Here is a 16,939-nt window from a genome sequence, read left to right on the forward strand (position 1 = left end):
AATATACTCAATCCCAAGGTGGCAGCACAAGGGAAGGGAAACATGCTGGACAGGGTTGCAGCAGGTCTTAGTCCTAGGTTAGTGTGACTTGGCAAGTTATTTACCTCACCCTCTGTATCTGTTAAGATGAGGGCATTGGCCAACATAATTCTGAACATCCAGTTTCATTCAAGTCACCAGTGAATCTGGGATATCATGCTTAGTTCATAGGATCTTAAACAGAGCTGAGTCACTTGAAATTTGATGAACATGTAGTAATTTTTTTTGTATGCATTTTTTTTCCCCTGGAAGGTGTGCCTATAGCTTTCATCAGAATCTCAAAGGGGTCTGTGATACAGAACATCTAGCATTTCAGGATTTTTTTTTCCCTCTTTTTGGCAGATATGCTAGGGAATCATATTTCTCCTTAGGGAGGGGGCTAAAGTTATAAGAATGGTGTGAGAAAACTATTTGGAGAAAGGAAACAAGGGAAACTTATAAAGACAAGCAGAGCTAAAAGATGGAAGCTAGATCAATGAGTAAGAGCCTGTGAGCAAGTGGGCAGTACTATTTAAGCTCCTGGATCCAGCCATGCCTGATACCCTAACATTTTTCAGCTAAATAAATGACTGCTCCTCCCTTCTTAAGGCATTTTCTATTTCAATCATCTATAGGATAAATGACTGATGTGCTAATATTATTGGAAGAAGCTACTGCCATTTAAAAAATTAATGAATCACAACATAGAAAAAGCAAAACAGGAAGAGAAAGGGATTGAGGGGGTTTCCTCTTGGGTTTTTTTTTTTTTTCAATTTCAGGGAAGAAGAATGCTCCTTATTTTGTTCCCCATCCTTTATTCTTTTAGCAAACCAGTGCCTTTTAGAGGCAGAAAAGACCTTAGAATCAATCTTGACATTACACAGATGGGAAACCAAGATCCAGAGGCGATGTGACTTTCTCAAGGTCATATACTAAATTGGAAGCAGCAGTGAGAATAGAACAGAAGTTACCTTCTTCAAGGTATGCTCCTCCTCTCTGCAAATCTTTCCTCAGTGATTCTTTTCCAGGCAGGCTCTTCAGTTAGCAGAGCTTAGGAAAGTTCTTACACCCATATATGTTGTATCCACACATGGATCCTTACCTTGTCCAGAAAATTCTGCAGTCTGGATTTCTTTTTCCAGTTCCATGGGCACAGGCTAACAATGCAGTGTTTTGTCCAAAGATGTTGGAGGAGGTAAGGGACCCAAGCCCTCACAGGTGACAGGCCCACCTAGGTAGCCCCAGCTAGGATTGGGGTCCTGGGGATCTGGACCAGGGCAGGCATTGCCCACGGCAGGAGGATTTACAACTGCTAAGGCTCAAAAGCAGACAAGCAGGATTTATGGGACAAGTCCAGGGGGTCACTTTCAGCCACAGGGTTAGATTAGTGCAGCCCTTAAAGGCAGGAATAGCAAAGGCAGATACCGGGGCCAAGCCGGGGCCAGCACAACCATTACCCACAGGGTCGGCAGGAGAGAGGGGCATACCTGAACGCGAAGGTAAAGGAAAGTCAAGAGCCTACCTGCCACCGCATTCACAAACCACTCAAAGCCGCACAGGAGAAATGACCTTTAATGTCCGACTTTTGTTTCCAACCCCGCCAAAGTGACACCCTTCAGGGAAGTACAGGAGGGGCCTGAGAGGTAAGAAATCAGGAGACACACAGCGCCCCGGCGCCTCCTGGGCGCACGCACACTCGCTCTGCCCCCCTCGCGGGCGGCCCCACACACGCACACACGCAATACACGCACATCGCACAGACACACGCACGTGACCCCACAGTTAAATACATGTACAGAAGGACTCGTTTAGATATATACAGAGAGAGAGAGAGACGGATATCCCGGCCGGCGTCGGGTCCCCCAGGCTCTCAGCATGCTCGGCCCAGCTCTCAGCGCTGTACCTGGCACCCATGCCCCTGCCAGAAAAGCAGCTGCCCCTCTTCCCGCCCCCCTCCCCCCGTTTCCCGGTGGGGCCCGGAATCTACCGGGCGCCGACACTCCCGTCCCCCCTTCGCCCGCCCTCCCCCCACGATGATGGGCTCCCCAGGGAAAGGAAGCGGTGCGCGGGGACCCTAAAACTGCCCGGGCGCCAGGGGCATGTTGCTTTTGAAGCCGGGCTGCCCGTTGGCCACGTCGGCTGCGGCCTCGTGGCCGGCGTCCCCGTCAGTCCCGGGGCTCTCGGGCTCGGCAAGGAGCTTGAAGGTGAAGAGCGGACCCGAGTCGCGGCGGCCGCGGCGGCCCGGGGGCTCGGGCGCGGGCAGGCTCAGGAGGGCGCCGGGCGCCTTCCACTCCGGGAAGGCGCACAGCTCGACGGGCGGCGGCGCGCCGCGGCCCAGATAGCCGGGGCTCGGCGAGGCCGAGGGCAGGGTCCGCTGGCTGCCGCTCAGGCAGCTGCCGCTGTCGTCCAGCGAGTCCTTGCGCGACTGAGAGCGCTCCAGCGAGCCGCCGCGCGTCCACGGCCGGTAGGTGTAGCCGCAGCCGCCCAGGCGCCTCCGACGGCGGCGGCGGCGGCGGCCGCGGCACTGGCACCCGAGGATGCGCACGAAGGCGCGCTTGAACTCCTTGCTGGAGCACGGGTAGATGATGGGGTTGAGGCAGCTGTTGAAGTAGCCCAGCCAGAAGACAACCTTGAACACGGCGTCGGGGGCCTTCAGGGTGGAGAACAGGGAGCCTGCAGGGGGAAGGGGTGGGGTGGGCACGGGCAGAAAGACAAACAATCGGTGAGCAGACAGACCCTCTCTTCCATGTGATTTGCCCACAAACTGTCAACCGGTGGATTCCTGTCTCCTGCATCCTTTGCCCAGGCCAGTTCCTCTGCCTGGAATACTGCCGTTCCATCTCAAAATACATGACTCCTACATGCTTTTTTAAAGTCCAACCTCCATCTCTTCACCTTCGCCCATAAAATCGTTCCTGATTTAGCTAAACAGGATTCAAAGAACTGTATCTATAACGTTCTTAGGATAGCGCTTACCAGTTTCTTCGTGAATGATAATAATAACAATTATACATAGCTCTTGTACAGCTGTTGGAACGGCACTGTGTTGGTTCTTCACCTACTATTTTATCCTTCACAGAATGCTATGAAGTACTTCCATGGGAAATATGAGATGTATTAAAGACCTAAAGGTGAAAGGTAAACCTTTATAAGGTAAAAGAAGACAAGGTAAACGACAGTCTTACCGATGGAGAGGTGAAGAAAAACGACTTAACACTTCAAAAAGATAAACTATGGGGCAAGAGTCAGAGAAGATATTTACAATGTCTTAAGACTGTCAAGGGATTGGTATTTAGAGTACATTAGGACTCCTGCAAGTCAACAAGAAAAAGCATTCATTCCTAGCAGAAACGTGGGCAAAGAAAAGGAACAGGCAATTTCAACAAAATAGAAAACTGGAGGGCTAATGAGCATGTGCCAAGGTGCTCAAAATATTAGGCAGTCAAATTAAGTGAGAGCCACAAAGTGAGAGAACATATCTGTTACACTGGCAAAAATTAGAAAGCTCAATAGTGCCAAGTGCAGGCAGGGGTGTGGAAACATGGGGAGTCTCCTGCTGGTGGCGGACACAGGCTGTGAAGACCTGATCCCATTAAGTATACAGATAGCTCCTGACCCAGCAATTTTCACACAGGTCAGCAGGGGCCATGTGTGACTATGCTCAGGGTGATGGTGTTTATGGTGACAGAGTTGGAAAACACTTGGGTGCCCCTCATTGCGAATTATGGAAAAGTAGAGTTTGGACATGCATAGCAGAGCAATTACGCAGTACCTAAAAGTCCAAATAGCAATATGGAAAGATCTCAAATACCTTGTTCTTTGTAAAAAAAAAAAAAAAAATAGGAAACAGAATGAGCTTTATAACATAACATCTTTTAAGTAACACACCAAACAATCAAACTCATTTGCAAAAACACTTTGAAGTTAAAAAATACATATCAAATGCAAAATGGGTGTCTATGGGTGAGGCAGAGGGAAAGGGGAATAGGAGATAGGAATAAAAGGAAACAAATCAATAAAATAAGAGATGCCAGACTTAGACCTATGATGATGGGATGCCGATAACTGAGAAACATGACTAACTCATGCGTCTGAATCGAGGTCCAAAAGCATGTAATGCAAAATTAATTTCAAAACTATTTCCATTTTAAATACAAGGCAACTGAGACTTGGAGAGGTTAAATGACTTGCCCCAGGCCACATAGCACGTTTGTAATATAGCTGGGATTTAAACTCAATTCTGTTTGAATATGAAACATTTTTGTTTGTTTGTTTTGAATGCTATTAATTTCCCTTTGTGGAAAAATGAGAAGCTATTAAAAAGCAAAAAGAAAAGAAAAAATATTTTAAAAGCACAAATAAACCCTCAATGTAGAGATACCACATTCTGGTACATAAACTTCCAGATTTTTTTCCTGTTGTATATACTACACATGTAAATACATATGTAAATGTTTGCATATATACATGTAAATGTTGTGGATACACATACATATGTAAATGAACATATATTTGTTGTATATACATATGTAAATGTTTTAAAAATGCAATTATACTTCACAGAACATTCTGTAACTTCAAACCATGTCCCTAAACCAGCCACTCCACCTGTAGCACAGTGACTTTCGTATTCCTGTCTAACCTCCTCTGTTACACTGTGAGCTTCCTAAGAGCCTGGTCTTTGAGATCACCTTTGAATCCATTTGAAGGAAGAGCGTATGAGTGGGAGAAATCGTAGCAAATCTCGAAATCCAACTTCCTCACTTGATCCATGGAGACACTGAGACCCAGAAAGTAGCTGAAGATCCCATAGTTGTTGCATAGATGCCGTAAGAATCCCTATTTTGGATTGCACTTGAGTTTTCCCCCTGCAGTACTTGACCTTCTTGATTATTGAGCTCTGGCTTGTTGTTACAGGGAGCCTCCTGATTCTCTGCTTGGCGATAGAGGGATGGTGGCTGGCCAGGGTTCCTGCTGCAGGGTTAAGTCAGAGAGGGATTAAACTTGGAAAGAGGGTTATCCATACTTGTTGCATCTACGCCCAGCTGCTTCAGTCGTGACTGACTGTGAGCCTATGGACTGTAGCTCACCAGGCTCCTCTGTCCATACGATTCTCCAGCAAGAACACTAGAGTGGGTTGCCATGCCATCCTCCAGGGGATCTTCCCCGACTCAGGGATCAAACCCGCGTCTGCTACGTCTCCTACATTGGCAGGCGGGTTCTTTGCCACTAGTGCCATCTAGTGTTAACTATAAGTATGTTGACGTCTCAACTCTGGGTTAGGGCTAGGTGAGGCCAATGAGGGCGCCACCTCGTGGTCTGATTCATGAAAAGGTCTGCACCGTTGGGTTTTGGTCCCACTGTTGGCATCACCGACTCGATGGATGTGAGATTGAGCAAGCTCTGAGAGTTGGTGATGGGCAGGGAAGCCTGGCATGGTGCAGTCCATGGGGTCGCAAAGAGTTGAACACGACTGAGTGACTGAACTGACTGTCCAAGATTATCCTTTGGATAGAAGGCTCCAGTGGAAATGCAAATATGACATGTGGACACCCAGTATCCATGATGGGGCGAGTTCTTTCTGCCCATGTGGATGGTCTTGTTTCTGTCACAGAGTCTAAAGGGAATAGTTAAAATGGTCTTGAAAAAAATGGGAACCTGGAGAATAAATCTGGGAAGTGGAGAGAGGGAGCTAACAGTTGGAAACCTTGTGCATTACTCTGGAGGGTAAATGTTGGTGAGCATATGCACAGGTAGGCACACCATCCATGAGGACATGTTAAGGCCTGGGATTGAGCTGGTGGGGAACAAACAATTGTGGCAAAGGTGGGGAGGGTCCAGAGCAGGAGAGCATCCTTGCTGAAGACAGACTTGTAACTCTGCTTGCCAACCCTGTTGAAGATGGTAGTAAAATGGCCTAACGGGGCTGTATCTTGAAGGACCAGCTTTTAAAGGATACACGAATTACAATAATACTAATAGCTAATATTCATCAGAACCATCAGTCACATTGTGTGTGCTTTATGCAGATCCTACACTAAACCCTTTACACCATTCACCAGTTTAATGATCACAATAATCTCTAGATGAAGGGACTATAGTTGGTCCCATATTATGAATCAGGACACCAGCATATGAGTGGTAGCTTTTTACATTTTTATACATTCATTCTTTCATTTGTTCATTCATTAATTCCACAAATATGGAGCTCTGCTAAGTGTCAGGCATGAGGCCAAACTGTGGGGATACATTAGGGGTGTTTCTGTCCTGTGGCAGTCCACAGGCTTGTGAGGGGGCAGTTCACTGCACCGGAACACACATAGCATTATGATAGGGGCATAAATGCCATTCTCTCCTTCTGTGCCATATGGCATTTCTCCCTAGGTTCTTCTTCACCTGCATCACACTGAAAGCACCTTGTTAGGGATAAAGATGGGCTGGAAGTTTGTCTTTATTTTTTTACCAAGCACTCTCCAAGGACCAGTGGGCTGAGATGTGCTCAGCCAAAGGGAAGGGGGATGATGTTGATTTTCTCATGGCATTCATTTACAGCCATAATTTGAGCTTGGGCTCCCTGAGATGCCTGTTCCTCTGAGAAGGTCATGCTTTGCCTTTAGCCAATTTAGGCAATGTGGCCTGGTGACTTGAGCTCAGAGTTTGCAATCACAGAGGCCTGGTTTTGCATCCTTTTTTTGGAGTATTGGCTGTTTGACTTTTGAAAAGTTAACTGGCTCTCTCAGGCTAAATTTTCTTATCCACAAATTGGGGATAACATCTGCTTCATAGGATTATTCTGAATACATGAAAATATCCATGTTAAAACACTTGATATGGGGTCTGGCACCTTGAAAATTGATAAATGGTAGCCATTTTCCAAATATACTTTATATCCTGGCCCATTCATTGCCATCCTCCAGGAACTCTGCTGATTAACCCTACCTGACTCAGAGTGACTCCTTTATTCTGTACTCCTCGGAACATATACAATCAGATCTTATTCTGTTATTTTATTGTTTGTCTGTTAATGTTGCTGAGCCATCCCAGGGCTGGCTAAGTCCTTGTTTACCACTCATACTGTAAACTCCTTCTGGGCAGAAACCATGTCTTTATTTCTTTTCCATTCCAGGGAAAGAATATTTTTATTACATTTTATTAATATTTTATATTTTTATTATAAAAGTGACACAGTGGAGAATGAATAGGGGGAGCACAGAGAATTTTTAGGGCACTGAAATTTTTGGTATGATACTATATTGGTAGATATATGTCGTTATACATTTGTCCAAACCCATAAACTGTACAACACTAAGATTGATCCCTAATGTAAACTGAGGACTTCAGGCGATTATGTGTCAATATAGGTTCACCACAGTACCTTCCTGTCGATTTGGAGGTGAACCTAGAACTGCTCTAAAAAATTAAGACTATTCAAAAAACCTCACATCCTTAAAAAGAGGGTTTCCCTGGTGGCTCAGATGGTAAAGAATCTGCTTGCAATGCAGGAGACTCAGGTTCGATTCCTGGGTCAGGAAGATCCCCTGGAGAAGGGAATGGTAACCCACTCCAGTATTCTTGCCTGGGAAATCCCATGGACAGAGGAGACTGGTGGGCTATAGTCCAGGGGCCACAAAGAGTTGGACACGACTGAGCGACTAACACACAATACACATATTTTCACAAAGCTAAAAATAGAATTTCCATATGATTCAGTAATCCTATTTCTAGGCATATATCTGGAAAAGATGAAAACTCTAATTCAAAAAGATGCCTGCACCCCAATGTTCACAGCAGCACTGTTTACAATAGTCAAGACATGGAAGCAACTCAAGTGTCCATCACCAGATGAATGGATGAGAAAATGTGGTGGGCACACATGCATGTGCGCACACACACACACAGAGGAATATTACTCAGTCATTAAAAAAAAAATGAAATGATGCCATTTGCAGCAACATGGATGGACCTGGAGATGGTCATATTAAGTGAAATAAGTCAAAAAGAGAAAGACAAACACTGTATGGTATCACTTATATGTGGAATCTAAAATATGACGCAAATGGGACTTCATTGGTGATTCAGTGGCTAAGACTGCACTGTCAGTGCAGGGGGCTTGGGTCTGATCCCAGGTCAGGGATCTGGGTCCCACGCGCTGCAACTAAAGCACCTGTGTGCCGCAACTCAGACCCAGAGCAGCCAAGTAAGACAACAACCCAATGAGCTTATTCACAAACCAGAAACAGACTCACAGACACAGAAAACAAACGTGGTTACTAAATGGGAAGCAGGGGAGGGCTACATTGGGAGAAGGGGACTTACAGATCCACACAACCATATATAAAATAAACGAACAACAAGGCTTTACTGTATAGCACAGGGAACTATATTCAATCAGTTCAGTCAGTTCAGTCGCTCAGTCATGTCTGACTCTTAGCGACCCCATGAATCGCAGCACACCAGGCCTCCCTGTCCATCACCAACTCCCGGAGTTCACTCAGACTCACGTCCATCGAGTCAGTGATGCCATCCAGCCATCTCATCCTCTGTCGTCCCCTTCTCCTCCTGCCCCCAATCCCTCCCAGCATCAGAGTCTTTTCCAATGAGTCAACTCTTCGCATGAGGTGGCCAAAGTACTGGAGTTTCAGCTTTAGCATCATTCCTTCCAAAGAAATCCCAGGGCTGATCTCCTGCAGAATGGACTGGTTGGATCTCCTTGCAGTCCAAGGGACTCTTAAGAGTCTTCTCCAACACCACAGTTCAAAATAGATTATAATAAACTATAATGTAACAGAATTGAAAAAGAATATATATATATAAACAAATCACCTTGTTGTATACCTGAAAGTAACAAATATTATAAATTACCTAAACTTCTACTAAAAAAACCTGTCACATTAAAAAAGTGACACCTGCTAAATTACACAGTACAAAAAGAATCTATATAATATAGAGTGAAAATTCTTTCTCAAGTAGATAGGACCAGAGTCAACAGTTCTGTTTTTATCCTTTCAGATGGATTTTTAAAATGGGGTCATACACATACCTTTCCCCAAATTTATTTCTTCACTTAGAATATATAAAAGACATTTCTTCATGTCACAGCATTACATCCTGCTGTCTGGATATATAGTATTTCACTTAACTCTTTCCTGATAGTAGTCAGATAGGTGATTTTCAATTTCGGGCTACTACAAACTGCAGTAATGAAAAGCCTCGTGCATCTTGTGTTTTTGCACACTTGAGTGTTTCTGCAGGGTAACATTCTTCATGAGGAATCACTGGGTAGGTTCCACATTCAAGTCCTGACAGCTAGCCAAACCGCCTTCTGACTGGCTGTATCAATTTACTATCCCAATTGACTGTGTAATGAGTGTGATATTTTCCCCACATCTCCACAACTTTGTGGTGTGGTCAGTTTTGAATCCTCGTGTATCTGGGAGCTGCATAATGACCTTGCCCGCCCTCTTGTTCCATTTGCATTCTCCTTTATTTCGTCCTCCAGCAGACCAGAATGGCTCTCCCACCTTGAGCAAGCCCTCGGTGACTTCTGCTAGGGACTGCCCTTTTCTTATTAGACTCTGACTCTTGGGATGGAATCCTGGCTCTCTCACCAGACCCGTGACCTTGAGCAAGCTTCATACTATCCCTAAGCTTCTTCAGTTTCCTCATCAGTAAAATGGGTCTAATAAGAGTATCACCTTCCCTGGGTTGTTTTGAGGATTAAACAAGATAAAACATGTAAAGCTCTTATTAGCATGCTGGGTACCAGGTTCCTGCCACCTAAATCAACTCTGCATTAATGCTAATTAACCAAATGATACTTATTCCTATAAACCACTCATTAGGCTAGAAATCTAATTACAGGAAATCGATGTTTGTTAACTTGATGTATCATTTTGGGTCAGTTGCTTTCCCTTTCTGGGCCTCAGTTTCCCTCCTTTAAAAATGTATTTATTTATTTTACTGAAATAGAGTTGATGGACAATATTATGTTAGTTTCAGGTTCATTACCTAATAATTTGACATAGTTTCCCTCCTTTAGTTGAGTGGTTTGATCCAAGTCCTGTCCAGCCGTATCATTCACAGTCTTTATAAGCCCAGCGCTAGAAGCCCTGCCCATCCCTGCTTCTCCAGACCCACCACAGAGGGGCAGTGCGGGTCAGGGGCTGGACTGCCACGCGCCTCAGATTCCACACATATTTCGGCCCCTTCCTTCCTCTCTCTCCTGCCAGCAGCACAGTAGCCATCGGGATTAGGGGCTCTGTTTGCAACACCAGCATGCCCTGGTGGGAGCCAAGAGCCCTCATTAATTAGGGAAGGTGCCAAGCCTCCTCGGGCACGAAAGCATGTTGGTGACAGGAATCCTTTTTTCTCTGGGCACAAAAACGGACCTTTGGGTGCCAGTGAAGATGGCAAGGGGCTTCCCTGATGGCTCAGTGGATAAAGAGTCTGCCTGCAATGCAGGAGACACAGGAGATGTAGGTTCCAGCCCTGGGTCATTTGGAAAATCCCCTGGAGAAGCAAAGGGCAACCCACACCAGTATTCTTTTTTGGAAAAGCCCTTGGGCAGAGGAACTGGTAGAGTATAGTCCATGGGGTCGCAAAGAGTCAGCCACAACTGAGCAACGAGCACGAAGATGCTAAAAGAGGGAGCAAATATCAATGGGAAATGTAGGTTTCTGGAAGCCTGCTCTCTCTGCTGGAAGTAAGGCCGGTGTCTGCTCTTTGCCAGGGTTACCAACTCTCAGTGCATGTCCTTGAGCCTGGCTCCACATCTCCTGCCCATGAAATGTTCCCACGCGCCTTAGCCCTGCGTCTTAGCATCATGGCTTGGCAGAACTGGGAAATCTTCTTCCTTAAGGGAAGGTCAGTCAGGGTGAGTGACTTTTACAAGGTCACTTGGCTGGTGAATGGCAGTACGAGAGCCAGAACCTGTTTAAGTGTCCTTCACTTGATCCAAAAAAACATTTATCGAGACAGTGGAGCTCAGTGATTAAGGACCTGTTCAGCAGACACGACTGAGCGATTTCACTTTCACTTTTCACGTTCATGCATTGAAGAAGGCAATGGCAACCCACTCCAGCGTTCTTGCCTGGAGAATCCCAAGGACGGATGAGCCTGGTAGGCTGCTGTCTACGGGGTTGCACAGCATTGGACACGACTGAAGCGACTTAGCAGCAGGAGCAGCGAACACAGGCAGGTACACCTGGGTTCAAGTGCTGACCTTGACTTCTTAGCTGAGTGAACTTGGAGAAGCTGCTTGAGCTCTGTTTCTCGGAAAACAGGAATGGTGATAATTCTTTTCTGAATGGATGAGTTGAGCTTAGGCTTGGTAAGTGCTTGGCATGTTAAAAGTACTCAGTAAGTACAGCTATTCGACTGCTGCAAACACAACTACGTTACTACTGCCAATGCTGCTGTTGCTGCCAGTGCTAGTGCTACCAAGATGAAGGAAATGCAGAAGAAGACGAGCTCTCCTGTGCAGAGCAGGTGTCAGGACTCTCACCCTGCTGCTCTTCCCAGTACAGGCCCAGGGATAGGGCTCCAGCTGGTTCTGGAACTTGATGAAACTGTATGTGATATTCATGCAATTTTCTGGGGGAGAATCCATAGCTATCATGGGCTTGATGGGGTCAGCAACCCTCAAAGGTTTAAGCCTCACCCATCTCAAGTCTAGAGCTTCCTAAGCATCAGTCACTCCACTCCTTGGACCACCCATTACTTAATGCTTTTCTCTAAATAAATTCACTTTTGGTATCTAAATTTTTTTTTAAAGAAAGCTTTTTATTACTGTTTAAAAACCTGCATTATTTGCTATAAACAGAATGCAATGGCAGAGAAAAAGAAGATGAAGACAAAACATTAGTAGCTCTGGATGACTCCATAGTGTAGTGTGTCTGAGCCTCCTCTCTTTTTCAAAGAGGGAGATTAGCTCAGGTTGAGGGGTGTTGAAAACTTGCTGGCTTTAAACTGAGGGGCATTCATTCCTCTTTGAGGACCTGAAGGATTGAAAGAGAAGTGAACAGGGACTATTTCCTCACTAGAGAACCCAGCCCCTGGCACATAATAGTGCTAAATAAATATTTGTTCACTGATTGACTGACTGAATATGTGATTCAGTTGGTGCCATCTCTGGCTGGCGTTTCAAGCCATCTTGCACTGCACTCAGATCCATAGTCATTTTGAGCAGCACTGTGGGCACAGCTCTGGGAAACCACTTGTAGGAGGCCCCATGGCTCCATTAGGATGCCTCTTGTTAGTCTCTTACTGAGGTTTTTTAAACAGATCAAATGAGACAACACCTCTGAAAGGGCTTGGAGGGGTTGAAAGCTTCACATCTGGGTGGGGCAAGTAAGAGGGAGAACTTGAGAGGAAAGGGATAAAGCAGCAAGCAGATGGTGCAGTGAGCCCACTCATATCACATGGGCTTTGCCTGCTGAAGGGTGACTTAGAGGGACTGTGAAGTACAAGGATCCAAAAGCTAAAATGAAGCAGGATCAGCACAAGGAGAAGTACTTCTTGGCTGGACCGTGGTCCGGGTGGGTCATCCTTAAGGTGCTATTCAACGAATCTGAACAGTGAATCCCCACTCTTCAAAACCACAAGGTTTGTGGAATAGTAGCTACCATGAAGATCCCCTGGGGAATGAAATGGCAACCCACTCCAGTGTTCTTGCCTGGAGAATCCCAGGGATGGGGGAGCCTGGTGGACTGCAGTCTATGGGGTCGCACAGAGTTGGACACTACTGAAGCGAGTTAGCAGTAGCAGCAGCTACTATGAAGATCCCCTGGGGAAGGAAATGGCAACCCCCTCTAGCATTCTGCCTGGGAAATCCCAGGGACAGAGGAGCCTGATGGGCTACAGTCCATGGGGTCACAAAGGAGTTGGACGTGACAGAGTGACTAAACAACAACAACAAATTCTGTGTCAGTCACTGGCCAAATGCCTAACCATCTCTACACCCTTTTTTACTTCTTCAACCAGCTCTGTTGCTAAGACAGCTCAGCATGACTGCACCCTGCATGGCTCTAGGGGGCACCATTCTGCCCGCTTGGACTCCTTGGTGTCTGGGAGTCCAACCTAAGGGCACTCCCTGGAGGCCACGACTATTACACTTGAGGGAATGGAACTGGCTCCAAGTCACAGAGCTAATGGGGGCAGAGTTTGAATATGAATCCAGGAAGCCCTTACAGAGGCTGTTAATCACTTCCAATACAATTCATGGGGAAACAAAATACACATGCTGATGTGTCTAAAGGACTGGAAAAACAGACATGAAAGGAGACATCAACTGTGTTTATCCTTCGGTGTTGAAATTATGGGTGAAATTTTATTTTCTGGGCTTTTTGGTGTTTTCCAACATTTTCTCCATAAACATGAATTACTTTTGTAATTGGGAAAAATCCAATGAATATTATTTAAAAGACAAAAAAATGAACCAAAAGACACTTTTTTAATGTTCTATTTAAATATAATCCACATGACAGTTCTATGAGCAAAGTGGGATTATCCATACTTTTCAGATGAAGAAACAGAGCTGTAAGTAGAAGGCAGCGCTTGTTCAAGTCTCTCTGCAGGTAAGGGGGGAGGGGGGTTGAAATGAGACCTTTCGTTGTTAAGCCCAGCAGCCTCCTCTGTTAGTTCCTGATGTGTCTGTGGTCCCCTGATGTACCTTATTCTCTTACTATGGACCCTGTAATATTCCTTCATTAAATATTGGTTGAAGGAATGACCAGTGGGTGGGGATTGCACCAAGGCATAGAGAGATGCAGAGCATCATTTGTCTGGTCCCCCCAGGGCTGGGTGGTTTGTAACATCCTTCTGAGTTCTGACAATCTGGGTCTCTAGGATTATAAATTTGCTTTGACTTATTTCATGTTCAGCATCACACAAGCAGATGACCTCAAGGGAGCCAGTGGGTGGTAAAACCATTTTGATCAGCTTGTAAATAGAGTGGAACTCCCTTTCAATGGGGCTGTTATTAGGAGCATTTGGCTACATCTTCAGCCAAGCCAAGTCTTCCCAGTGCAAACCGTTTGCCCAATAAAAACAAAACAAAAAATGTCAAATACTAGTTACTAATTCTTTCAGCATTGAGAAGGAGGTTTCCTTGGATTTGGAAATTCCCTTCGAGGTTTTTCCATTTTCATTTGCCACTTAACCTTGGAAAGAGATCACAAAATTGTGCAACAAATACAATATCCTCAGGGCCAAACAGACCCATGTTAAGTTTTAAAGTAAATGTTGAAAACAATAATAATCACCAGAGCCACCATTTATAATGAACTAAGAACCAGTTATTAGGTACTATGTTTACAAACATTCTCTCATCCAATCCTTCCAGAAGCATTGCTATTATTATATTTCATTCTATGGATGAGGAAACGGAGGTTTAAGAGATTAATTAAGTCACATGTCTAGTAAGAGGTAGAGTTAAGATTAAAATCTAACTCTAAAGTCTGGGTTCTTACTCATTGCTTAATAATAAGAAAAAGAAGCTTCTATTCATTTCTTTAAGCACTAGGCAATTTCCCCCTCAACTGGAACAATCTTTCTTTTCACTAAACTGTCACAGTATTTTATCTGAAGCTAAAATATGGCATTTATCACTCTCTATCTTGAATTACAGTTGCTTAGGGCTATGCCTCATCTAAGATTAGACTGTGAGCTTCTAGAAAAGAGAGTTCATGTCTGATTCTTCCCTTTCTACTCAGGGCCTCGCATAGTGCCTGACACAGAATAGCTACTCAGTCAACATGTGCTGCAAGAATAATAATTAGTAATAAAGACAGCAAGCCAAAATATGTTAGGCCTTGGCTACTCAAGGTGAGGTTCATGGATAAACAACGTCAACATCACCTGAGTGCTTGTTAGAAATGCAGAATCTCCATGATCCCGTGAATCAGAATCTGCTATTTAACAAGATCCTAAGGTGAGAAGCATTGCCTTAGTCCACATTACAATTTTATTTTAAAAATTGTTTTCCTGGGTATCTTGGAATTCATGGATGAGCAAAGGCTGGGCCGCAAGCCACCTCAACAAGGGACTGACTTCCTTGTCCCAAACCCTCCAGTGGCTCCTGTAGTTTATAGGATAAATTTCAAACTGTTTAGGTTGGAATTTAAGACCTGTTCAACCCGGCTGCAATGGACTGATTCTTCGCAACATAAGAGTTGACTTTTCTTGCTCTTTTCCTTTCATCTACTCTGTCCACTGATCTGAAATGTCGGTTCCTTTCCCCTCCTCCTCTCCATCCCTTGTAGGCCTGGCTCAAATTCCTCCTTTTCATAACCTCAGCCCACAATGCCCAGCTTCCTCTGAAGTGTGAAAATAGAAGGAAGGGGCAGGCTGTGAAGACCTGCTCAGATCCAGGTAACTGACACAGCTTAGCTAATCTCGCTCTCACAGTGAGGCAGGAGGGAGCGGTGGGTTCTGTAATTCTCAATTTAGAGATGAGGAAATCAAGTCTTCATGTGTATAGAACTCACTCAATGTTACACAGCTATTAAACTGTAGAGCTGGGATTCAAACCCAAGTCGCATGAGCTTCTCTGGTGGTTCAGACAGTAAAGAATCCGCCTGCAATGCAGGAGTCTCAGGTTTGATCCCTGGGTTGGGAAGATCCCCTGGAGAAGGGAATGGCAACCCACTCCAGTATTTTTGCCTGGAGAATCCCATGGACAGAGGAGCCTGGAGGGCTACAGTCCATGGGCTCACAAAGAGTCAGACACGACTGAATGACTAACACTTCACTTCATTGCCTGTCCCAAAGCTGGGCATTTTTCATAACAGACAATACAGCCTCTGAACTCTTAAAATACTTCTAAGTTGGGGGAAGACCAGAATTATTTACTTTCTATTTGTAATGGTGTCTTTACATATATCTTATCTGGCCATTAAAACACAGAAACCAAGAATTTTGTGGCACTGTACCTCAGTGGTTCTTAACCTAAGTATTCTGGTTATGCAAGTAATTTAGCACTGCATAATTTCAGGAGTTCACAGACTCACTGAATCCCATCCATGGGTGCCCAGGAGATGTAGTCACCAGATTAAGAGTCTCTGCTATTCTCTCCACAGAGTTCTATCACAACAGCTGCTGAACTTGTTTATTTAACAGTCTGTCTCCCTTGTCCACAAGCTCCTCAAGACCAGGGTCAGTCTTACTCGTCTTGTTTTTCTAGCACCAAACACAGAGCTTGGGTTATAGTGAATGTGTAAAACTATTTGTTGAGCACATAACCTCCTCTTTACGTGCCTAACCCAGTATCTATGTGATTCCTGGTAGGTGTGGGGTGATTTTCTTGCTTATAATGTGCTTCCTTCCTCTTCTTTATATGTTTAAATGGTAACCACAGGAACTCCCCTGGTAGTCCAGTGGTTAAGAATTCACCTTCTAATGCTGAGGACGTGGGTTTGATCCCTGGTCAGGGACCTAAGATCCCACGTGTCATTAGGCAACTGAGCCCATGCACTGTAGAGTCTGTGCACCATGACTATTGAGCCTGCACAGTCTGGAGCCTACAAGTGTGGCTCACACTATGAGCCACAACGAGAGAAGCCAGTATGCTGCAACAAAGACCTGACACACCCAAACAGATAAATATTTTTCAAAAGGTAACCACAGGCCAATGCCCAGTTCAGTTTTTGTCCTCTTCCTGAAATCTTTCCTGACTGCTCCAGGCCTCTTCTCCTGTATTTTCATCAAAACACAGGCCATATCACATACATCAATATGGAATGTCATTCTTAAGTGCCATTCGTCTCTTTATACAGCATCAAAGCTGTTTGAAGATGGAGTCTGTCCTATATTTCTAGCACAGGACTGGGGATCAGGTCAGGGACATCAATTGCCCACTGGTTAATTGATGGACCCATTCCCACTTCAAAGAGGGAAGCGACCTCTTGGCTTAGGCCCAGAGTTG

General features: G+C 45.1%; 1 protein-coding gene across 1 annotated transcript in view; it reads right to left on the reverse strand.

The window, feature by feature from the left end:
- Positions 1–1,563: 1,563 nt before the first annotated feature.
- ADRA1B (adrenoceptor alpha 1B) overlaps positions 1,564–16,939 on the reverse strand; it is a 61,833-nt gene continuing 46,457 nt past the window's right edge. The window contains exon 2 of the mRNA XM_027545792.1: positions 1,564–2,691. Within this exon, the coding sequence (XP_027401593.1) occupies positions 2,093–2,691 (599 nt within the window). The 3' untranslated portion in view covers positions 1,564–2,092. The remainder of the gene's footprint in view (positions 2,692–16,939) is intronic.

Source organism: Bos indicus x Bos taurus, chromosome 7 (assembly GCF_003369695.1).
Source record: "Bos indicus x Bos taurus breed Angus x Brahman F1 hybrid chromosome 7, Bos_hybrid_MaternalHap_v2.0, whole genome shotgun sequence".
Classification (NCBI taxonomy): domain Eukaryota; kingdom Metazoa; phylum Chordata; class Mammalia; order Artiodactyla; family Bovidae; genus Bos; species Bos indicus x Bos taurus.